The following is a 24355-nucleotide window of genomic DNA, read 5'->3' as shown; positions in this document are numbered from 1 at the left end:
ACTTAATGTGAGGGGATGTATGTTGCATTAATGATATGAGGACATTTTAACAGGCAGGAAGCTGCAGCCAGGTGACTGAGAACTGATATTATATATATCACAACTGTACAATGTGCTTGTGTTGTAAAACCCATTGGAGATGATGTCATCATGATTTTCAGTGGCTGAGTCATCAGTGGCTGTGATCTCTGACATGCACAATTCCATTTTCAACATTTACATAATTTAGAACTCTTCACTGTGACATCACACACATGAAGATATTCAGTGTTCCATGCAAAGGATTTAGAACTCACTAGAAGACACAGTCCAGCATCCAGCACAGGTTGGATAAACTTGTGGTTGTGACTTTGGTGAATTCGTGTGTTGTTTTAGTAGCTAGTTGTCGGTTTAGCGAAGGTAGCTTCACTAAGAACCTTCAAGAAATCCAAGATGGACAAAAAACCAGCGAGGAAACTTAGGAATCGTCGCTGTGTAGAACTTAGGACAGATGAAGGTAAGTGAGAAACTCCTGTTGTTGAGCTCTTTTTCTCATGTAATTTCATAATATTTGTTATAAAAAAGATAATTTCATAAAGTAAGTTACAATAATTCAGAAATAACTCATGTTCCAATGTGTTTTCATCATTTACAGGGAGCAGCAGCGACTCTAGTGAGCAAAGCGCATCACCTAAAAGAAACCCCGATAGGACCTGTAGAAAAAGACGAAGGGTCTCAGAAATGGCCGAACCTCATGACAGTGATACCGTAGGTGTCATGACACGAAGTAAAAGGAAAGAGATGGACAGCGGCGAGGGGCCATCACAACAGAGGGCGAAGGTTCGAAAACTTGACCCTCTCAGCCAGGAGGAATCAGCCACCTCCTCCTCTGTAGACAATGGTAAATAAATATCTGACCTAAGTATCTTCCAGTATAGAAACTGAACTGCACAACCATTGACTACCACTGTCAACAAACTAACATTTCTCTGGGTTTCTCTCCTCTACAGAGACCAGCACCAACCCGTTAGAGGGAAGCAGTGCATTTGTGGCGGCCACGAGTCAATCAGGCGTTAAAAGAAAATCCGACAATGAAACCGAACGACCGGTCAAGAGACCTAGGAGAAGCCTGGACCTGCATGAGAAAAGATCTGCAGAAGTTCAGACAGGTAACTTACAGTAATGCTTACATCACATAACTGTATACTTTCGTCACTTTTGTGTTGGCCACCAAACAGTGATTCAATGTTTACATATTTGAGGCCAAAATCAAAATACAACTTCACATATAACTTTGACTTATTATCATGTGAAGTTACCTATTGCACAGTATAGAAACTGAACTGCACTGTTAAAACAATTAAATGCCACTGTCAACAAACTAACGTTTCTCTGGGTTTCTCTTCTCTACAGACACCAGCTCCGACCCGTTAGAGGGAAGCAGTGCACTCGTGGAGGACGCGAGGAAACCAGGCGTTAAAAGAAAATCCGACGATGAAACAAAACGACCGAACAAGAAAATTAGGAGAAGCCCGGACCTGCTAGAGAAAACATCTGCAGAAGTTCAGACACGTAAGCAGAAAGTCACTGATGTGGAGTTTGGAGTAGAGGTGTAAAAACATACAAGAGCTAAACTGAAGTGCCAATTATGCAGTAAAATGTTTTACTATTGGACTGTTATTGTTCAAACACAATAACATTTTACTGTGGTAACTGTGGATGCCATATTAAGTCATGCATACTGTAGAAGTTGGTCTACTTAAATACTTAGATCACATGTTCAAGTGTTTTTTTTAGTAGTCTTTTCAAACTAAACCTTGACTTATTATCATGTGAAGTTAACTCAAGTATTGAAACTGAATTGAACTGTTAAAACCACTGACTGTCATTGTCAACAAGCTGACGTCGCTCTGCGTTTCCTCTCCTTTACAGAGACCAGCACCGACTCGTTAGAGGATTGCAGTGTATTCATGCCGGAATTGCCTAGACTACGGGTTAAAAGAAAAGCCGCCGCTGAAACAGAACCACCGAGCAAGAGGAGTAGGAAAAGCCCGAAGCCGCGCGAGAAAAAACCTGCGGAAGTTCAGAGAGGTAAGCAGGAAGTCACTGTTTCTGGAAGTTTGGAGGAGAGGTGTAAAAACATATACCTTCAAGAGCTTAACCGATCACAATTGTACTAACACAAAAATGTGTGCGTTTCCATTCAGATCTATTTGAGGCCAAATACAGACAGGACATGCACCTTGGAGAGGGAGGATGTGGATGTGTGTATGCTGGCTACCGCATAGCTGATGAGTTCCCAGTAAGTAATACACACATTCTCATATATGCTGTATCAACACATGCACATAAAAGACACACATGCACACACAACATGATCAAGAAATGCTAACCAAAGCTTTGTCTGTGTCTTGTAGGTGGCCATCAAACACATACCAAAGGACAAGGTGTTTTGCAAAGAGACGGTGAGTAAAACAAACACCAACTGAATGTACCATGAATGTCTGACACTCATCTGTGGAGCGACTCTCCCTCATCATCCTCTATCTACTCCGTTGCTGTTGTTTCAGGACGGGAGTGGGAAAAGGCTGTCTGTGGAGGTGGCAGTCATGTTGAAGCTCTCTGACAACACCATCAGTCGGTCCGCGTCCGTGAACCTCCTGGACTGGTACGACCTTGGCCGCGAGCTCGTATTGGTCCTGGAGAGACCAGTCCCCTGCGAAGACCTCTTCATGTACATCGTGAACAACGACGGCCCTCTACCGGAAGAGGAGGCCAAAGTAAGCAGCTGGGGTTGGGTTTCTTCTTTTCTAGCTTTGTAGCAAAGTGTGAGACAGGAGTTGAAGTCGGAGCTGAATCACAGTAGTTAACATGTTTGTGTGTCTATCTCTCTCTTAGATCATACTGACCCAGCTCCTTCAAGGACTTACTGAACTGCACAACAACCAGATCTTTCATCGCGACATTAAGATCGAAAACATCCTGATCGAGACTGGCTCAGACGTCCCGTGCGCTCGCCTCATCGACTTTGGCCTCAGCTGCTTCTTTAAGAACCGATCAGTTTATCGCACTTTTTATGGTAAGATATCTGGTTCCTTTTCTTCTTGTTTTTACTGCTCTGGGACATTTCATCAAAGCTTCTCCTCCCATTCATCCTCCTCACTGACTCGTTATCTTGTTATCTCGTGTGTGTGAACTGTAGGAACCCCCGATCACGTCCCCCCAGAGTATTTCAGCCGTAACGCGTACAGACCCGGCCCCACCACCGTGTGGCAGCTCGGCGTGGTCCTGTATGAAATGCTCCACTGCCACGCGCGCTTCGAGACCTCTAGGTTCCTCCGACGGCAGCAGCCAATCGACAACAGCCTCTCCAAGAGTAAGAAAAACACTCTCAAACAAACACACACACACCTGTGCATTTAAGATCACGTTCTGTACTATAACACCAATCTCACATAGTTTATGTTACTACTGGAGAGTGGGACCTGCAGACCCCTGATTTGCGCTTGTACACTCTTTGGACTTATAAGCCCTGTTTGACTGATGTCGCACAATTTCTGTATATAAAACAAAAACTGGAATGGCATTTATTTCTGCTTTACTGTTGATGCCATGTGAATGTATTTCTCTGTCCATTCCAAATAAAGATACAATTAAAAAAAAAAAAGATCACGTTCTGTTAGACAACTGGAGCCGCCATCTTTATCTTTCCTCTTCTCTCTCGTCTCCAGATTGCCAGGATTTCTTGAAGATGTGCTTGACCAAGACTCCTGGAACACGCCCGACCTTGGAGGATCTCCAGCTTCATCCTTGGCTAAGACAGACCACACCCACAAACACGCCCGCATCCAAACACTTCAGCGTGTAACTCTTGGATCAAACCGCTTTCCTGTCTTTACAGGAAGGCCGGCGGACTCAACACCACCCCCGGACTCCATGGCTTTGGTAAGCAGACCTATATCAGACATCTCACGCAACAACAGGTTTTCGCAAACACCTGCTCTTCCTGTAAGACCACCCAGTCGTCCGTGGAGAGGGGATCTCTCTCTGAATTGCCTTTCCCGAGGTTTCTTCCCAACTTCCTCGTAGCCTCAGGACGTTGGGGAGTTGTTCCTCGTCTTCTTAGAGAGCTCGGTCTGGGTCAGGAACCGCTGCTGATATAGATCTGTAGAGCAGAGTCAGGCTCGATCCACTGCACACAACTAGGCTTTGTCTTTCTTTTCTTTTCCTTTCTTTTCTTCTTTCTTTCTTTCTCTCTTTTATTCTTTCTCTCTTTTTCCTTCTTTCTTTCTCTCTCTCTCCATCTCTTTTATTTTCTCTCTTTGTCTTTCTCTCTCTCTCCATCGCTTTTATTTTCTCTCTTTGTCTTTCTTTCTCTCTCCCCATCTCTTTTATTTTCTCCCTTTGTCTTTCTTTCTTTCTCTCTCTCTCTCCATCGCATTTATTTTGTCTCTTTGTCTTTCTTTTTTTCTTTCTTTCTTTCTTTCTCTCTCTCTCCATCGCTTGTATTTTCTCTCTGTCTTTCTTTTTTTCTTTCTTTCTCTCTCTCTCTATCGCTTTTATTTTCTCTTTTTCTTTCTTTCTCTCTCTCTCCCGCCATCGCTTTTATTTTCTCTCTTTGTCTTTCTTTCTTTCTTTCTCTCTCTCTCCATCGCTTTTATTTTCTCTCTCCGTCTTTCTTTCTTTCTCTCTCTCTCCATCGCTTTTACTTTCTCTCTTTGTCTTTCTTTCTTTCTCTCTCTCTCTATCTCTTTTATTTTCTCTTTCTCTTTCTCTTAGTTTCCATTAGTTAGTAAGTTAGTTAGTTAGTTAGTAAGTTAGGTAGTAAGTTAGTTAGTAAGTTAGCAATTAAAAAAAAAAATCAATAAAAAAAAAAAAAATCATACCTCAGTCTCTTTTTTTCTTGTATTTTGACGGGTAAAATGTCTTCTCTCATGTTGACAAAAACATTGAAGAATGCGTTGATGTTGCTGATCTTGAAAAATAAAAAGTTTCACAATAAGATCATAAGTGACGTTTTGTTTTGTTTTTAAATATTAGGTCATGTTGTCTTCAAGTTCATTTTGCTATTATTCAAGGTTTGATTAAAATCATTTCCTGTATCATGTAGACAGTTCATCTTAAAGCAGAAGTAAGTGATATATTTGTGTTAATATAAGTCTTAAATAGTTATATCTTCCGACAGCAATCACTTACATAGAGTGTTTGGACCGAAACACGGGTCTGTCAGTCCCTCTGCTCTGCTCTGAGTCGAGGAGAAAACATTTATCGTATCCTACAGTTTTTATCCAATGAGGAGAGAGAACGGCATGTAGGGCTGTGTGTGCAGCCAAGGAACGCCGTGAATGTGGCGACGTAGGGACGAGGACTGTTATGGTGCGTTCAAGGAAACTCGTTTTTTTCCGACCTGTGAAGTCGTACCAGTTCGATCTGGTACATAGACTGTACAAAAAGACGTACTGGTACGATTTCACGGGTCGGAAGTTACGAGTGGCCGTTATAGTGACTTTCACCGGTAAAACAGGTCGGAAAAACACGAGTGGGTTGCCTGGAACGCTACAAAGTCGTAAGTTGTGACTTGAAGCTGTAATTTATGATTTCAAAAGCCTGCCTGGAACGCAGCATTAGCGAAAACGACCGGATCACTCACTTCTGCTTTAATTAGTAAAATACAAAAAAGAGGCAGAAAATTAATTGATAAAGCATCTTTCATATGACATTCCCTCTGCGTGATTTCACAAACTCAGAGCGTTGAAGACTTGTTTCATCTGTACATTAAGTCTAGAATAAATTGTTTGTTTTTTACACATAACAAAAAAACTTGCAAAAGAAAGAGTGTGAGTAACACAAAACCTGCAACAACTACAATGCGGCAGTGAGCCAGAAGGCCGTGCATCATCATCTCATCTCCAGCTCTGGCTCTGGGCCCGGCTCTTGACCAACCTGCTGTTATTTTCTACATTACTGCACCGACAGTGAAGCGCAGGTCTTTTTTGCTGACACACAGACCGAGCCCCTCCACTCACAGTGTATGTGATAGCTTGGGGTTCATGACACCATCAGTTTGCCCAGCTGAACTGTACAACAGACACACACTCTCTCTCTCTAACCAGCAGCCTCTCATTCACAGTAACCCCCCAGTTCAGAGGATTAATTAACTAATTAATTATTACTTTGGGCCTTTTCATCACGACTGAGGATTTGTTTTAGCATCTCAGAAGAGGGAAATATGTAAAACAACAACTAACTGATTTAACATAATATTCATAACATGCCATGAGATGACAAACATCAAAAATGCAACTTTAAAGTGTAAAAAATTAATTAAAACGAAATTCAATCATTTGGAGAGCACTTCAAAAAACCGCTTCTTGATTTTTATGGTTTAAAAGGTTTATTTCTGGTTCTGTGTCGCGGCTTGAGAAGCACTTTGGAGAGGGGGGGAAAAAAAAGTTCAAAGAGACTCAGTCTGATGGAAGAAATGTTTGCTGCCCAGCTGATACCAACTGTGAAACCTAAACCTGCCGGCAAAGCCACTCAGTCAGACGGCGTCCCTTCCCTCACCTTGCTGTGACATTACAGCTCCGAGCCTTAATAACCTCCAACAAGCCGGGAACATCTGACAGAAGTATGCTTTCTAATTTGTGATTGGTCGGCACTGAAGATCACCGAGTGTCCTCGAACGCAACCGACAATGGACTTCTCTCACACTGGAGTGTTTACTTTGGGCGGCTGCCGCTGTCTCATTGTTAAAACAACTGTATCCCACTCAGGCTTTGATGGCCTTTCTTTCCGTACCAGCTGCCTGCAATAATCCTCGAAAAGGAAGATAATCAATCCTCTTCAAATCCACTTTAAAAGGTTGTCTGCCTGTTTGTGTCCGGCCACTAATCACCACTCTCCACCAGAATAGAAGATGTAAGAGCCTCACTGAGTAAACACTGGATTTATTCAGCTGAATTTCTGTATGAAGGTGAAAGAGGGCAGCGATAACCTGAAGCATCATGTCAGCACTCAGCTCTGATAATCCCTTTTAATTTGTAAGACTTTGGTGGGAATGAGCTTTGAGATTTGTTCATTTGTTGAGATACAACAACATGAGAGAATATGAACAGAATTCACTTTGCAGAGTTCACATACAAATCACATGTTGAACCAAAACAAATAAGATAAATATGGAAAATATAGAGGAAAAATATTTAAATTTTAGAGATTTTTTATTCTGTAAATAAAATTCATCTAATCAAGTCTAAGTTAGTCATACCAGTCAAACATTAGCCCAGATGTTAAAATCAATGCTTACTGATTGTCTGCTTATTGCACTGTAATATCCTTTGCTTCCACAAATATATTTCTATGGTGGCCCTTTTCTAATAATCCAATTTCAATAAATGTGTCTGCTGCATCCTTATTTTCTACCTTCCGTTTTAATATAATCTTTAAATGTCTTTTACACATTGTATTGTGCCTTTTACATCTTTATGCCTCATAAACAGCGACTTAAATTGCCTTGTTTTCCAAAGATGCTAGACAAACAAAATATAACCGTATTATATTGTGTCTTGATAACATACTGTAGGTATAAAATAAAACTTTGGATTATAATTATTTGCAGCTATTTCTCATTTATGACTCACATATGTATTTTCATGTTTTAATGTATTTTATACAAACAAACTAAAAACCTGTGTTAGCTTTGAACATTCTCTACATGTGACATTCGGCTGTGTCAGGATCTATATATAACTGAGCTGCACCTTATGCTTGATCCAGGACGACAAGCAGCAGGTCTGTGTAACTCTACCGGTGCATGTCCATGTAGAGGAGGGAGGCTTCACACCAAGGACAATGGTGGGATATAAAAAGGGACAATGCAACTACTTAAGTTTGTTTTTGCCACATAATCAAGAAGGTGCCACAGAGCTAACTCCTCCACTGTGCAGGATTATTATTCTCCTGTTTCAAATTTGAGTCGTGCAACACATTACTGCAATAAGTGGGTGAGTACAACTGGATTCTTGATTCAATTTCAAACATGAGCCACTCATAAATGACGCTGAAGGTGTTTTCGACTTCGATTCAGGAGGAGAAAATGAGCACAGATGGGGAAATGTCGATTTTCGGGCCGGCTGCCCAGTTCCTCCGCAAGTCTGAGAAGGAGAGGACGGAGGCCCAGGCTCGTCCGTTTGACGGCAAGACGGCGTGCTTCGTCAGTGACGACAAAGAGCTGTACGTCAAGGCCGAGATCCAGGACAGGGTGGACGGAAAAGCGACCGTCAAAACCCTGGACGAGAGAGTGGGTGGACTGATTGGACTTTTTTTGTGTGTGTGTGTATATATCCTGTGACCTTTGGGCTTAGTTTGAAATTGGTATAACCTTTAATTTGTTGCCATTTCTGCCTCTGTTACACAGACTTTAACCGTCAGGGAGGATCAAGTGTTTCCCATGAACCCCCCGAAGTTTGATAAGATTGAGGACATGGTGATGATGACGCACCTCCACGAGCCTGCGGTGCTGTTTAACCTCAAGGAGCGCTACGCCGCATGGATGATCTATGTAAGTCAAATAAGAAAGACGATGATAAAGCTGCTGCTGATCTGACACAGAGACAGTGTCAACACAGCTGGACGCTCATGTGCTGATTCACTGGACAGTGATTGAACTATTAACAGCTGAATGTTTGACATCTGGTCATTTATAAATGTCATGAGGATCGAGTCTTTTAGCTTTTGTAAATGCAGTAAAAGCAGGTCGGGGTTTTCATTATCAGTGTCAGATCTCTCAGACTCATCAGTCATTGATCAGATGAAACAGCCTCTATAGCTTCTCTGCTCAGCCCTAATAATGACTGTAGCTGTTTGCTTGGAGTGTTTCGGAGCTAAATGTAATCTCAGTTATGAGTGTACTGTTGAAACTATGACACTTCTGGGAAATTAATTTTTGTCCTTGAAAATCTGACTAATTTTAACATTGCTTTCTAGTACAGTGGCCATGATATCTAAATAAACTCCTGCATGACAGGTGTGTTTTGTGTGTGTGACTGTTGTGTTTAGTAGGATAGAGAATAACGGTGCCAGTTTTAATAGACAGACAAAATACAGTAACACTTTATAATAATACTAAAAAAATAAAATACAGAATTAATTTATAACGCATGAAGTATGTAGTTAATAAATACAGTTAGTGCTTATCAATGATGAGTAAAACATATTCAACTGTGTTTATAAACTACATACTAATGAGTAGATGTGTTATAAATGATGAATTCAGTATTTAATGCTTAACTAATGCTTAATAGTCTGTACTTACCGTATTATAAAGTGTTACCGAAAATACTTGTTAATGTCATGTCTGCACCATAGCAGCAATTTTACATTAAACGGACACCTTCCACAATAGTTGTCTCTGTCTTGGCTGAATCTGAATATGATACAGACTAAAAAACTATAATAATTTCTATGCAAAATGTGAGCAGTGAGGTTTTCTGCCAAAAATGAATCAGAAATAAAAGTAAAAATTAAAAATAATCCAACCTTAGCGTTCACTCACAGTGCAAGCAGTGTGTTCCTGACCTTAGTAAGTCAGAGTCATCCAGAACAGGTTAGTTTTTTTTTTACTTTCATACTATCATAACACTGATTTCTGCTGCCATCATCCAAAGCAGGTTTGAAACTAGAGAACAAAGAGAAAAGATGAAAATACAAAGCAGAGTGACTCACTTTGCTTGAGAGAAGACTGGTGTCATTACGTCCACATCTCAGCCTGCTGAGAGGAGAACCATGGCAACGCTGCTTCTTCCAGTTGTCCTTAACCTTCAACAAACAAAAATACAAAAAAATGACGTTATTATGCAGCAGACAGTGAATAACTGAGTGCTTGTGTGTCAATTTTATTGTTAATTCTTTGAATTTTATTGGTTTACTTATCTATTATTCTCCTTTTTGCCACACTGAAGTAAAGTAAACTGTTCAGCAATGTTACTGTCATTTATTTTTAGTGTTGCTCATTGTGTTTCACTATATTCAAGTCTTTGCTTGTGTATTTATTTATTGTGTTTTCCATGCAGACTTATTCTGGACTTTTCTGTGTGACCGTGAACCCGTACAAATGGCTGCCGGTCTACAACCCCGAGGTGGTCCAGGCCTACAGAGGGAAGAAGAGGATGGAGGTTCCTCCTCACATCTTCGCTCTGTCTGACAACGCCTACCAGTTCATGCTGACAGGTTCGTTTACAACTAGGGATGTCACAATTACTTGTTTTCACAATTAATCGCGGTATTAAACGCCACAATTAATTGATCGCAAAGATTCCTAAACACCATCACTTTCCAAAAAAAGATTATGTATGAACCGTGTCGGCAGATGTGCGCCAAAGTAAAGGTAAATGCACAGATACTGGCCCATTTACCTAATGTAGCATTGAATTGGTAGGAATTTAAATGCTGAGTGTCATTTGTAATAAAAAAAAAATATTAAAATTTACTTAAACATTTGGTATCGATGACAATTATTATTTTAATAGATTTTTAAAATATTTTATAATTAGTAAAGTATATTTTAACTATATTTGATTTTACACATTAATAGTGTTGTGAAGTTAATTAATGCATAATAATCGTGATAATCGTAATACCGTGATTATTTCTCTGACAATAATCGTACCAAAAAAAATCTATTATCGTGACATCCTCCCTATTTACAACCTGATGTCAACAGTCATTTAAATCTTACATCACTGTGTAACTGTCACCTTTCTGTCCCAACAGATCGTGAAAATCAGTCTATACTCATCACGTAAGTACAGCAGCGATTTTTGAAAAATCTCATTTCAGATCAGACAATAAAAAAAAAAAAAAACTGAAATGTGTATTTTCTGGATTTTGCTCAGTGGAGAATCCGGTGCAGGAAAGACGGTCAACACCAAACGCGTGATTCAGTACTTTGCGACAATCGCAGTGTCTCCAGACAAGAAAAAGGAGGCCACCAGTAAGATAAAGGTGAGCTCGTGCAGCAGGTTTGTAGCAGGCGGTTGCAGCTGGTAGAGTCAGTCATCATCTGTCTGTGGGTGTGGGAAGCTGCTGGTGGGTGTCACATGTCCAGGTTTACTCTTGTCTCCTATAGGGGACTCTGGAGGATCAAATCATCCAAGCCAACCCGCTGCTGGAGGCTTTTGGGAATGCCAAGACTGTGAGGAATGACAACTCCTCTCGCTTTGTGAGTGAGCCTGAGGGAATTCGCTGTAATTTGATTAAACAGACAGGAACCGGTCCAATGCAGAGAGTAAGGATGCCACTTTCTTTGTTGTACAGGGTAAATTCATACGAATACACTTTGGCACAACCGGTAAACTGGCATCCGCAGATATTGAAACATGTAAGTTTATCCAAATGTATTTACAGAAATATTGTCTGAGATTGATGCAAGATGAAGTTAATTTTGTCTTTTTCTTTTTTAAAGATCTGCTAGAGAAATCGAGAGTGACGTTTCAGTTATCGGCCGAGAGGAGTTATCACATCTTTTATCAGCTTACTTGCAACAAGAAGCCTGAACTTATTGGTAATATGAATCCTTTTTGCCTTGGCTTATTATCCTCTTTCTCACGCGTAGGATGCAGACGTTCCTAACCTGATTTCTTTCACTAAAGATATGCTCCTCATCACCACCAACCCCTTCGACTTTGCCTTCATCAGCCAAGGGGAAATCAGTGTCAAAAGCATAAATGATGCAGAGGAGTTAATGGCCACAGATGTAAGTGAACTGAGAGAACAAAAACAGCTTGTTTTTGTCTTTTTCAGCAAATGACTCCTTTCTTCTTTCTTTTTTTAAACGCAGGAAGCCTTTGATGTTTTGGGTTTCACTGCTGAGGAGAAGGCGTCCATCTATAAGCTCACAGGCGCCGTGATGCATTATGGGAACATGAAGTTCAAACAGAAGCAGCGGGAGGAGCAAGCGGAGCCCGACGGTACAGAGGGTGAGTTCATCAAAGATTATAACAACTTCTCCAACTTCAACAAGTTACAGGTAGTTTTTTTTTTTCTTCAATCTTCTAACGGGACCCACTGGAGTGTTTACGTAAATATCGCATCTGCACGACCTACTTTCATACAACAGAAATTCAACCTGGGGTGATCGTTTACTAACATTTTAGATCTAAAAGAATTAATCTGATGATTTTATTTTTAATTGCTCCTGTTCTGCAGTAGTTCTGCCTTTCTGCCCTCCACAGCAGCGTAAGGATGCAAATGGGTCAGGACCAAAAAAGAGAGTGAGAGAGAACAGAGAAAATCTGTTTATAATTTTTATGTGTAAATAAATAGGCTATTAGCATTTTAGCTCAATAGTTTCCAGGTCATGTGATCAATTGACTCAAAATCAGTGTGGGGACATATGTTAACATTACTCCACTGGCTGCACTGGATACACCTCTTGTTTTTACATTTTAAATCTGTTTATAATTTTTTATTAATTTTTCCTATGTAAATATTAGCATTTTAGCTCAATAGCTTCCAGGTGACTCAAAATCAGTGTTGGGTCATGTACACTGGCTGTATGAAATAGCCTACACCTCTTGTTTTTACATTTTAAATCTGTCCATAATTTTTTATTAATTTTTATCTGTAAATATTAGCATTTTAGCTGGTATCTCTGCTCCCACATTTTTATTTTGAAAACAGGAAGTGGGTAAGCTATAGAGATTGCCAAGACACGTGACCAACTGGGCGGCAACGTCATCAGAAACGCAAAGGATTGTGGGTATCTTTGGCCAATTTCCCCAGATCTACATAGCGCGCTAGACATGGACAATGTAAATAATAACAAAAGTACAATAAAAAACAGAATTAACTGGCACAATGCAGCGGGCAAAGGAAAACAACAAAGAACCAAACCGCCTAAAACTAAATCCAGCCGCAAAGAAACGATACGAGGACAAAATAAAGACAATCAAAGGGCTGGATCCCTATAAGCATAAGGTGTGGTCCGCTGACATTAACCTGCTGCCCAACTTCCAGCACCCATATACCGTAAAACACCAAACAAGGGCCCGGGCGTTTATTTGCTTAAATCGCTCAAATCAACAGGCGTTTATTAGGGACCTGCGTTTATTAATAGTGTTCAACCTGGACCTCTTTCTGGGGAAAGAGGCTTCACTCTGTGGCGGGAGGCGGCGGTGGAATGATACGTGCGTTTCTCAAGGCATTACTATACGGCCAGGGCGGACTCGTTCTCTGTCTCGCTGACCTCCGCGGTCCTGGCCCGCACAGGTACCAGGAGACTGAGACCCCCCGTCATGTCGGTCCTCCGCCCTCCTTGATCCGCCGCAAGTTGCAAAAACCCTGCGGATGCCCAGTCTACTCCTCTCCCTCACTTCAGCACCTGTGTTGGCTCGCACCACCGTCCTTTTTTTGTTGTTGATTGAATGAAGTAGGTCTATAACTAATAATAATGCAACGTATAGCCTAACTAAATACGCGTATGAGTAATCAGAGAACAGTAGGCTGTTTACGCTACTTTTAAAAGTCATTTAAAACGAGGAGCGAGCCGAGCCGAGCCGACACTGTGCAGCCCGGGACAGGTGCTGAAGTGCGGATGAGAGGAGAGGACAGACCGGGCAGGAGCAACCAGCCCAGAGGCGTCTCGTCGGTCCTCGGCCGACTTTAATGTCTAGAGACACCCGCTATATTTGCATAGAATATTTTTTGGCAACCAGAAAAACAATGTTTGACCCGGCGTTTATTTGGGATGGGCGTTTAATATAAAAATATTTTGCTACACCCGGCGGTTAATTGGGACCGGCGGCAATTTTGACTCGGCCATTATTTGAAGTTTTACGGTATAATTATATGGTACTAAATGTAACTTTTTGCCCTGTCTATCGTGCGAACGACTGTTGCAATTCACAACACAGCAGGTTGACGGCATCTTCAAACCAGAACAGTAGATATTTGAAACTAGCGTTCTTGCCTCCACAAATTCAAAGTCTGGCGCGTTTGTTTGTGCCAAAGATTCCCACAATGCTTTGCGGAATACGTCATGATGACGACACGCTGGCAATCTCTATAGCCGTCTTCTCCGTGTATTTACTGTAGTGTTTGGAGTGGCTTGCTTCACTGCGGTGTGCCCCCGAGTATTCCTTTGTTGATAAAAATAAAAAATAAAAACAAACATTAGTACTTTACCTGTAAACATACTGGGCGCTTGACTTTGCTTTAACTCGCGCGGTTAACCTCATGGCCACGACCCACACAGACAGTTGTCACGCTGTGTGTCGGTTGCCATAGTTACTAATAGTCACGGTCGGATAAATTTGATATTGAAGAACGTGAAGAATACTTTTCGACGGTCTTTGTGGTTACCTTTGTTGAAGATTCATGGATAAAACTAGCAAATTAACCGCTAGAACCAACAAGTAGTAGAAACAACGTGGAAACCGACTCTGCTGTGTCGCCATTTTCTGTTTTTTTTTTCTCTCCCAGTTTCAAATCAACTTTATTGACACAAGTGTAAAATAGGCTAACAGGTAGGCCTGTCGACGTGAGTAGTTGCCTAGAAGGACTTTGATATTATTGACAAGAACAAATAAGAAAAATGTAGAAGTTCATGTGTTTTCACGGATTTTTTGTTTGTTTGTTTGTACCTACGGATATTGAAAATACTCTGGAAAATTTTGCTTTTTGCTGAAGGATTTGGATGGGCTTTTCTTTTTTTTCTTTTCTTTTTCTTCTTCTTTTTTTTTTTTTTAGCAAATTGATCACATAAAATTGATGGCACTTTTATCTCTGCTCTCAGATTTTGGTAATGTTTTACTACACCACCACACTTTGCTCTTTGCCTCTGTCATAATTAGGCTACTATTGCCAAAGATACTCTGGTTTCTAAACCGTTTGGTCATACTCATCATGGATGGACCCAGTTACTTAAGGAAGTTTCACAGCTGAAAGAGTCAGGTATACAGCATTTTTGTTATATTTTTCTTGCCATGCAGTCGCTGATAAAGCTGCATATCTGATGGGCCTGAACTCTGCCGACCTGCTGAAGAACCTCTGTTATCCCAGAGTCAAGGTTGGAAACGAGTATGTTACTAAAGGACAAAGTGTGCAGCAGGTAAGACTGGAAACTCTTTTATGTATCCTAGTGCTTTACAAAATGTCATATGTGACTGTAGGTACTTTGCCTCCTTTCAGGTGTACAATGCCATCGGTGCCCTGGCGAAGTCCGTCTACGAGAAGATGTTTTTTTGGATGGTCATACGAATCAACCAGCAGCTGGACACAAAACAATCCCGACAACATTTCATTGGTGTTCTCGACATCGCCGGCTTTGAGATCTTTGATGTAGGTGTCTAATAACATCTTTAGCACCCCTGCATAATGTGTGTATATCTTCATATGATCTTTATGTTTTTTCCTTTAGTACAACAGCATGGAGCAACTCTGCATTAATTTCACTAATGAGAAGCTGCAACAGTTTTTCAACCACCACATGTTTGTGCTGGAGCAAGAAGAATACAAGAAGGAAGGGATTGAGTGGGAGTTCATTGATTTTGGTATGGACCTTGCAGCCTGCATTGAGCTCATTGAAAAGGTACTGTATACTGTGGAATATAACACACAATTGAACATAGTCCAAAATACGTTATATAATTGACAAAGATTGTTTTGTTTCCTAGCCAATGGGAATCTTTTCCATCCTTGAAGAGGAGTGCATGTTCCCCAAATCAACAGACACCTCATTCAAGAACAAACTGTACGACCAACACCTGGGGAAGAACAACTGCTTCTTGAAGCCCAAACCAGTCAAAGGCAAACCCGAGGCTCACTTCTCTCTGATGCACTACGCCGGCACCGTGGACTACAACATCACAGGCTGGCTGGAGAAGAACAAAGACCCGCTGAACGAGTCTGTGGTGCAGCTTTACCAGAAGTCATCGGTCAAAACGCTGTCCATGTTCTACGCAAGTTTCTCTGGGACAGATGGTAACAAAGCTTCAATATTATAATTTAATTTTGGCTACATACTGTCTTACTGAGGATAAAATCACAGGCTGGTTTAATGGCGTCCACCATTGCAGAAATACAAAGTAATATGGGGAAATTATTGGTTTTGATTATGGTTGCATTGCATATAAATTATTGTACTTGAGCACTTGAAATGAGCATGATCAATCAAAGTTAACAAACCGTGATGCAGATGCAGCTGCAGGAGGAGCGAAGAAAGGAGCCAAGAAGAAGGGAGCGTCTTTCCAAACTGTGTCAGCTCTGTTTAGGGTGAGACGAGAGTGAAATTACTAAAAACATAGTAGCAGATTTCATATTTTCTGAATCCATTTCATGTCATATTTATATCATCCTTGAGTACTCAGTTCACCGGTGAATGTTCTTGCAGGAAAACCTTGGGAAGCTCATGACCAATCTGAGAACAACTCATCCTCACTTTGTGCGATGCTTGATACCAAATGAGACAAAAACTCCAGGTAGTTTAGATAGATTAATCAATTTCTACATATCCAATATATCCTTCAGAGAAACATTAATAAACATGACCAGTGACCACTGTTCTCATCATAGGTGCGATGGAGAACCCCTTGGTTATCCACCAGCTTCGCTGTAACGGCGTGCTGGAGGGCATCCGGATCTGTAGGAAAGGCTTTCCAAGCAGAATCGCCTACGGGGATTTCAAACAGAGGTAAACAAAGCTTCACGTTTAAATATTTCATACTGTTCAGTCTCATACTCAATTTGGGCCTTTTTCTGCTACAGATACAGGATCCTTAATGCCAGTGCTGTTCCTGAGGGACAGTTTATAGACAACAAGAAAGCTGCGGAGAAACTGCTGGGCTCCATCGACATAGATCACACACAGTACAAGCTGGGACACACCAAGGTTTGCTTTTGTTAGAGCGCACTGGATAAAAGGTAGAAATGTCAGGAACAAATTAGCTGCACAGATTAATAATAACCTTTAATTGCAGGTGTTTTTTAAAGCTGGTCTGCTGGGAGCTTTGGAGGAGATGAGGGACGAGCGGTTAGCCCAGGTCGTGATGTCGACTCAGGCTCTGTGTCGTGGATACCTGGTCCGGCTGGAGTACCAGAAGATGATCGCCAGAAGGCAAAGATATACACTACCAGTGCCATGATTAATATCTCACATTTCTCTGGTTTAAGAAATTGCTAGAAATGCAGCTTTTAATCTAAAAATGTTAGTGTAATACATGTGGATCCTAGAATAAAACCCAGAAATGGTGGACAACAGAGATCTTCAGATATCTTCAGATATAATACTCACAATTTATTTTTTCTTAATGCCCACATAGTTAGTTGGATAGTAGGCACTGTGCCTAAAATAAGTGGTTGATAATGACAAGATGTATGTAAAATAGAAGTATAGCAGCTTAGTAAACTAACCTGAGTCTTCTTTTGTCAGGGAGTCGATCTACACGATTCAGTATAACTTCCGTTCCTTTATGAACGTGAAGCACTGGCCGTGGATGAAGCTGTATTTCAAGCTCAAACCTCTTCTGAAGAGCGCCGAGGCCGAGAAGGAGATGGCCCAAATGAAGGTGGACTTCACGAAGCTCAAAGAAGATCTGGCCAAGTCAGAATACCGCAGGAAGGAGCTAGAAGAGAAAATGGTTTCCATCGTACAGGAGAAGAATGATCTTCTACTCCAAGTCCAAGCAGTAAGTCATTCCACAGCTGGAGTTAGTGCAAGTTCATGTGGTCATACTTTGTGTTTAGCTTCAATTCAGATGTCTAAACTCAACCTCAGGAGGCTGACAACCTGCTGGATGCAGAGGAGAGATGTGAGGGACTCATCAAGAGCAAGTTGCAGCTGGAGGCCAAACTGAAGGAGGTGATGGAGAGACTGGAGGACGAGGAGGAGGTGAACGCTGAGCTGACCGCCAAGAAGAGGAAACTGGAGGACGAGTCCTCAGAGCTGAAGAGAGACATCGACGACTTAGAGCTCACCTTGGCCAAAGTGGAGAAGGAGAAACACGCTGTAGAGAACAAGGTAACAAATAATACATACCTCATGTTGCTTTAACGCTGCTGTATCAACATGTCGTACGAAGGTCACATCGGTTTTTTAATGACGGCTGTAGGTGAAAAACCTGACGGAGGAAATCATGACCCAAGACGAGAACATCGCCAAACTGTCCAAGGAGAAGAAAGCCCTGCAGGAGTCTCATCAGCAAACACTGGACGACCTGCAGTCAGAGGAGGACAAAACCAACGCTCTGACCAAAGCAAAGACCAAACTAGAACAACAGGTGGACGAGGTGAGTTATACCGAAAAGGCTCATAATATGTCATTAGTTAAAGTTAAGATTCGTGTGATGACCAGGTTTGTGTCTTTAGCTTGAGAGTTCACTGGAACAAGAGAAGAAGGTCCGGATGGACCTGGAGCGGGCCAGGAGGAAACTGGAGGCCGATCTGAAACTGGCTCAGGAATCCATTATGGATCTGGAAAATGCAAAACAGCAGCTGGATGAGAAGCTGAAGAAGTAGGTGTACTCTTAACAGTTTTATGTAATGATTTATGAGGACTTTCATCTATACGGTATGTTTGCCAGATTTACAATGGTTTGTAGGTGCTACAGTAGATATTCATATTGTTAGCTAATTATGGACTTATTATGACTATTTCTTATGGATTTTAATGGATTTAGACTTAAGACTCCTAATGACCACATGGTTCAATTTCTTTGACAGGAAAGACTTTGAGTTGTCACAGCTGCAGTCAAAGATGGAGGATGAACAAGCTCTTGGGACGCAGCTACAAAAGAAAATCAAAGAGCTGCAGGTGAAGAATCAGTCCCTGACTTGGGTTTTGAGATGATAGTGCAGAGTTAAATACATTTTAAGGATCTCATCGCTCTAATCTTTTATCTTCAGGCTCGAATCGAGGAGCTGGAGGAAGAAATGGAGTCTGAGCGCTCGGCTCGGGCCAGAGTGGAGAAGCAGAGGTCGGATCTGTCCCGGGAGCTGGAGGAGATCAGCGAGAGGCTGGAGGAGGCCGGAGGAGCCACGGCCGCTCAGGTTGAGATGAACAAGAAGCGCGAGGCGGAGTTCCTCAAACTGCGACGTGACCTGGAGGAGTGTTCGCTGCAGCACGAGGCCACGTCTGCAGCCCTACGCAAGAAGCATGCGGACAGCGTGGCCGAGCTCGGAGAGCAGCTGGACAACATCCAGAGGGTCAGGCAGAAACTGGAGAAGGAGAAGAGCGAGCAAAGGCTGGAGATTGATGACTTATCCAGCAACATGGAAACCGTGGCTAAAGCAAAGGTTGGTTATTGCACTCACTGTTATTATTAAGTTTTCCTCCATTTAAAGAGGCAATAAGTGAATGTTTTCTTTTTCCAATTTAAAGATTAATTTAGAGAAAATGTGCCGTTCGCTTGAAGATCAAGTGAATGAGATGAAAACCAAAGAGGACGAACATCAGAGGCTCATGAATGATCTTTCAAGTCAGAAAGCTCGGCTGCAGACAGAAAATTGTGAGGAATATTTTATTAGATCCGAGCAACAAACAAACAAACACTCAGTAAAAGGCTTGGTCTAATGTTTCTCACACTTTTCCTCCAGTGGAAATGTCTCGCCAGCTTGAAGAAAAGGAATCGCTGATGTCCCAGCTAACTCGGGGGAAGCAAGCTTTTATTCAGCAGATTGAGGAGCTGAAAAGACTTCATGAAGAGGAGGTGAAGGTAAGGTACCTACCTCCACTTCTTAAATAATTTAGATTGTTGTGGTTAATCAGTCCTTTAGACTGTTGGGTCTTCTTATAATTTTTTTTCTTTTGGCTATATGTATTGTTTTGGCTGTAGCTACTCTTATTCATTTATTGTACATATCTCTCCCCACGTGGGTTTTCGTATGATTGATTTATCTTGTTATGATCTATATTCATGTCATTGCATCCTGACCAGAGTATTAATGTTATCAATGTATTTAAACTTTGTATATTTATTCCTTTTCTGTGCATTTTTTGAGGAGTTTGGTTTATACCTTTTACCACTCCCCTCTTGCACTGAAGGGAGTGTTTGATAGACCTCCCAGAAACATGTGGATACACCCACTTTGGCAATTACTCACCTGTGCCTATTTAAACTATGTCAACTTGCATTGTCAGCTGGTTATATCATTTCTGTTCAGGCTAAAAACGCCCTGGCTCACGGTTATCAATCAGCCCGACACGACTGTGAGCTGCTCCGAGAGCAGTACGAGGAGGAGCAGGAGGCCAAGGCTGAGCTGCACCGCTGCCTCTCCAAGGCCAACAGCGACGTGGCTCAGTGGAGAACCAAGTACGAGACTGACGCCATCCAACGCACTGAAGAGCTGGAGGAGGCAAAGTAGGAAGAATCTCCGCATTAGGTCAAAACACAATATACCTCGTAGGATCTTAGAATAAACCACCAATCTTTCCCACAGGAAGAAGATCGTTCTGCGTCTCCAGGATGCAGAAGAAGCTGTGGAGGCCGTCAACTCCAAGTGTTCCTCCCTCGAAAAGACAAAACAGCGTCTGCAGGGAGAGGTGGAGGACCTGATGATGGACGTCGAGAGGTCCAACGCTGCAGCTGCTGCCCTGGACAAGAAGCAGAGAAACTTTGATAAGGTTTTAAACTTTAGACTTCATAAGATGTTGTGTACAAGCTAGATGAGATACAATGAAAGTGTCATATCCAGAAAAGGATCATCAGACACCTTGAGCCTTGGCAGACATATAGGAGTGGTTACCATGTTAAAGTTTCAATTGTGGTAAATAATGTGATTTCTTTTGGGACTGATATAAAAGAAAAAAATTTTTTTTTGCTTAGCTTCATTAGAGGTGGGGAAGTCTTTTCTGTTTTACACATATGTGTTTAACCAGATCTTAAGTTGTGTTTCTTTCATTTCCACGTGTCAAATGGCGTCCCATAGGTTGTGGCTGAGTGGAAACAGAAATATGAGGAAGGTCAGTCGGAGTTGGAGTCGGCTCTGAAGGAGGTGCGCTCTTTGGGCACGGAGAACTTCAAGATGAAGAACGCCTTTGAGGAGTGCCTGGAACAAGTGGAGACCCTTAAACGGGAAAATAAAAATCTGCAACGTAAATCAACACCCTATTAAAAAAAAACTAAAAATAAGGATGTAGCCAGTATTTTGTTTTGTTTTTTGGCAGCAATTGGTAGAACATTATCATATCTGTTTGTGTTGCAGAGGAAATAATGGATCTCACAGAACAGCTGGGAGAAACAGGTAAAACCATCCATGAGCTGGAGAAATCAAAGAAACAGGCCGAGCAGGAGAAGGTAGAGGCTCAGACGGCCTTGGAGGAAGCAGAGGTAGGAAGACTCATACATATTTTAACATATTTCACCCATTTCTATTCAACATGGCTGCATGATTGTTTTGTAATCAGGCCTCTGTGGAGCACCAGGAATCCAAGATCCTCCGAGTCCAGCTGGAGCTGAACCAGGTGAAGTCTGAGGTGGACAAGAAGGTGGCGGAGAGGGAGGAGGAGATGGAGCAGCTGAAGAGAAACAGCCAACGCATCATCGACACCATGCAGAGCAGCCTGGACGCCGAGGTCCGGAGCAGGAACGACGCTCTGAGGGTGAAGAAGAAGATGGAAGGAGACCTGAACGAGATGGAGATCCAGCTGAGCCACGCTAACAGGCAGGCGGCCGAGGCCCAGAAACAGCTGAGGAACCTACAAGTTCAGCTCAAGGTACTGACCAGACGCAGATAAGACTCAGCAATGTTTCCTTTTTGAAGACATATACAGTAAAAAAGACACAGTGTTTATATGACCACGCAGGAAGTTCAGATCCAACTGGACGATGTCTTGAGAAGCAGCGATGACGTGAAAGAGCAGGTTGCCATGTCTGAGCGCCGGAGCAACCTGGTGCAGGCCGAGATGGAGGAACTCAGGGCGAATCTGGAGCAAACCGAGAGGAGCCGCAAGCTAGCAGAGCAGGAGCTGCTGGACGCCAGCGAGAGAGTCCAGCTGCTTCACTCACAGGTTCACATCCACCTTCACTTTCATTTACTGTACTTGCATCTTTGGGCTTTAAGGGAACAGGAACCATTTGATGAATTTAGTTCTGTAGAGACAGTTTATTGCCCCCAAAAAGTCCCTGCATCAGGGTAGGACTTCCTGAAGGTTCAGTGGTGCTGTAGTACATGTTTGAAACCTGCAACAATGGGCTTTATGCACAGCTCCACTACTTCCTGAACTTAAGCCAGCTCCTTTATTTCCTGTTTTACATTATTGGACAAACTGATTAATCCAGGTGTCTGACTTCACAACAATGGTCAGAAACAGAGAGAGACAAAGAGATGTCAGGGCACATGGACAAGCAACAAAGTGCAGCATTTCCTCTCCATTTTTGTGCAAGAGTGAGAGAAAGAAAAAGTCAAATATCACCTGTTTTAGGCAACCCTTTAATTAACCGGCCGTTAATTACGTGATAATGTCAAGACATAGCCAAGAAATAACAATTCATTGCGTAGTCATGCCAAGAAAAAAGGGTCAATTTCATAGTAATGTCATGTTTTTCATAAAGGCAAAAGATTACACATGCTTTTCATGTTATGAATTTTTTGGGAAAGGCCAGAATTTTTCTCCACCAAGTCCTTGCAATTGACCGTTATTTCTGGGCTATTTCTACGCAATCAATCATTTTTTGGCTATATTTCCATGAGATTGACTGTTATTTCTAGGCAATTTCTTGGCATTACTGTGCAATTAATTGTTTTTTTGGCTATTTCTTGACATTATCACGTAATGAGCAGCCTGTAAATTAAAGTTTACAGGCCCCTAATTACGCCTGTCTCCTGTCTCCAACTAATTTCACCGTATATTAATCTATAATACAGTATCAGGGCATCTGATCTGATCAAAATACAGGAATCATCATATTTTCTTGGTCTAATCATGTGAAATGAAATGAACTCTGGCAGAACACCAGCCTGCTCAACAGTCGGAAGAAGCTGGAGGCCGATCTGTCTCAGATTCAGGTTGAGGTGGACGACAGTCTCCAAGCGGCCAGGAACGCTGAGGAGAAAGCCAAGAAGGCCATCACTGATGTAAGAGTTTTTTTTTTTTTTTTTTAAATCTATGTCAATTTGACAAAAGAAGGAGCTCTAACCGACCATCCAACTCCACGTTTTCCAGGCGGCCATGATGGCGGAGGAGTTGAAGAAGGAGCAGGACACCAGCGCTCACCTGGAGAGGATGAAGAAGAACCTGGAGGTGACGGTGAAGGACCTGCAGCAGCGTCTGGATGAGGCCGAGAGCCTGGCCATGAAGGGAGGGAAGAAGCAACTCCAAAAACTGGAAGCAAGGGTGACGTATCAGACTTTAATCATCAAAAGCTTTTTGTGGTTTTGGGAAAACTGTTCTAATATTTGTTATGCAGCAAAACTGAGAATGTTTTGTTTATTTATACAATTAACTCCTTTGCAGGTGCGTGAACTTGAGAACGAGCTTGAAGCGGAGCAGAGACAGGGGTCGGATGCTGTGAAGGGAGTTCGCAAACTGGAGCGCAAGATCAAGGAGGTCACCTACCAGGTAAACTTGTACCTGTTCATATAAAAGCGTTGTGGATGCTTCAGGAGTGAGTCGGATGTAAAGTGTTTGTCTTGTTACCAAACATCAGTCGGATGAGGAAAAGAAAAACATGGCGAGGCTGCAGGAGCTGGTGGACAAACTCCAACTGAAGGTCAAAGCCTACAAGAGGCAGGCTGAAGAAGCTGTGAGTTTTTCTTTTTTTTTTCTGAATCATTGTTTACTACAAGATTTGGATATAAATATATATATATATTTTTTTATGAATCACTCATTTGGCATCCAACAGGAAGAGCTGGCCAACACTCATCTCACTAAGCTGAGGAAGGTGCAGCACGAGCTGGAGGAGGCTGAAGAGCGCGCCGACATCGCCGAGTCCCAGATCAATAAGATGAAAGTCAAGAGTCGTGACATGGGCAAGGTGAGTCAGTCGGCTTCTGGGAAAAGACTCCCCACCACATAAATATTCATAACAACACTGACTTTTAATGTCTCTCTCATTTTCTCATCTTCACCAGGCCAAAGACAGCAGGGAGTAGTTTGACTGGCTGCCATTAGGAGGATTAGAAGTCTGCTGTGTCTCTGAAGCTAGTACGCAACATACTCTTAATCAATAATTATTATGTCATTAAAAGCCACTATGTGTATAGTTTATTTTTTATCATGGCGTCTTTTGAATTATTCAGAGGTAAAACCATCCAGGTGAATCATGTGTGCACCACAGTGTCACTTTGTACCAATGGAGGGCGCCAAAGCAGGAAAATGACAAATTCTACACACAGTGGCCTTGAAACACAAAATAGTGCACAATGATGACAAACACCTAAAATG

General features: G+C 42.0%; 1 protein-coding gene across 1 annotated transcript; it reads left to right on the top strand.

Annotated features, from left to right (window-relative positions):
- Positions 1-8071: 8071 nt before the first annotated feature.
- LOC310989828 (myosin-3-like) lies at positions 8072-23987 on the top strand (the record flags this gene model as incomplete). Its single annotated transcript, XM_083976981.1, has 38 exons — positions 8072-8275; positions 8393-8536; positions 10047-10203; positions 10747-10774; positions 10869-10977; positions 11102-11194; positions 11290-11353; positions 11438-11536; positions 11625-11728; positions 11813-11951; positions 14964-15082; positions 15163-15312; positions 15392-15562; positions 15648-15954; positions 16169-16245; positions 16364-16451; positions 16546-16663; positions 16738-16861; positions 16950-17086; positions 17402-17657; positions 17747-17989; positions 18081-18257; positions 18337-18482; positions 18691-18781; positions 18874-19263; positions 19349-19475; positions 19564-19682; positions 20131-20327; positions 20407-20590; positions 20896-21061; positions 21172-21296; positions 21374-21682; positions 21773-21976; positions 22918-23043; positions 23132-23302; positions 23423-23527; positions 23616-23711; positions 23814-23987. 38 exons carry the CDS (start codon positions 8072-8074, stop codon positions 23985-23987), a joined length of 5838 nt encoding a protein of 1945 aa, XP_083833107.1.
- Between the last annotated feature and the right edge of the window lie 368 nt (positions 23988-24355).

Source organism: Trachurus trachurus, assembly GCF_905171665.1.
Source record: "Trachurus trachurus genome assembly, chromosome: 8".
Classification (NCBI taxonomy): Eukaryota; Metazoa; Chordata; class Actinopteri; order Carangiformes; family Carangidae; genus Trachurus; species Trachurus trachurus.
This window is presented reverse-complemented; position numbering and strand designations above follow the sequence as displayed.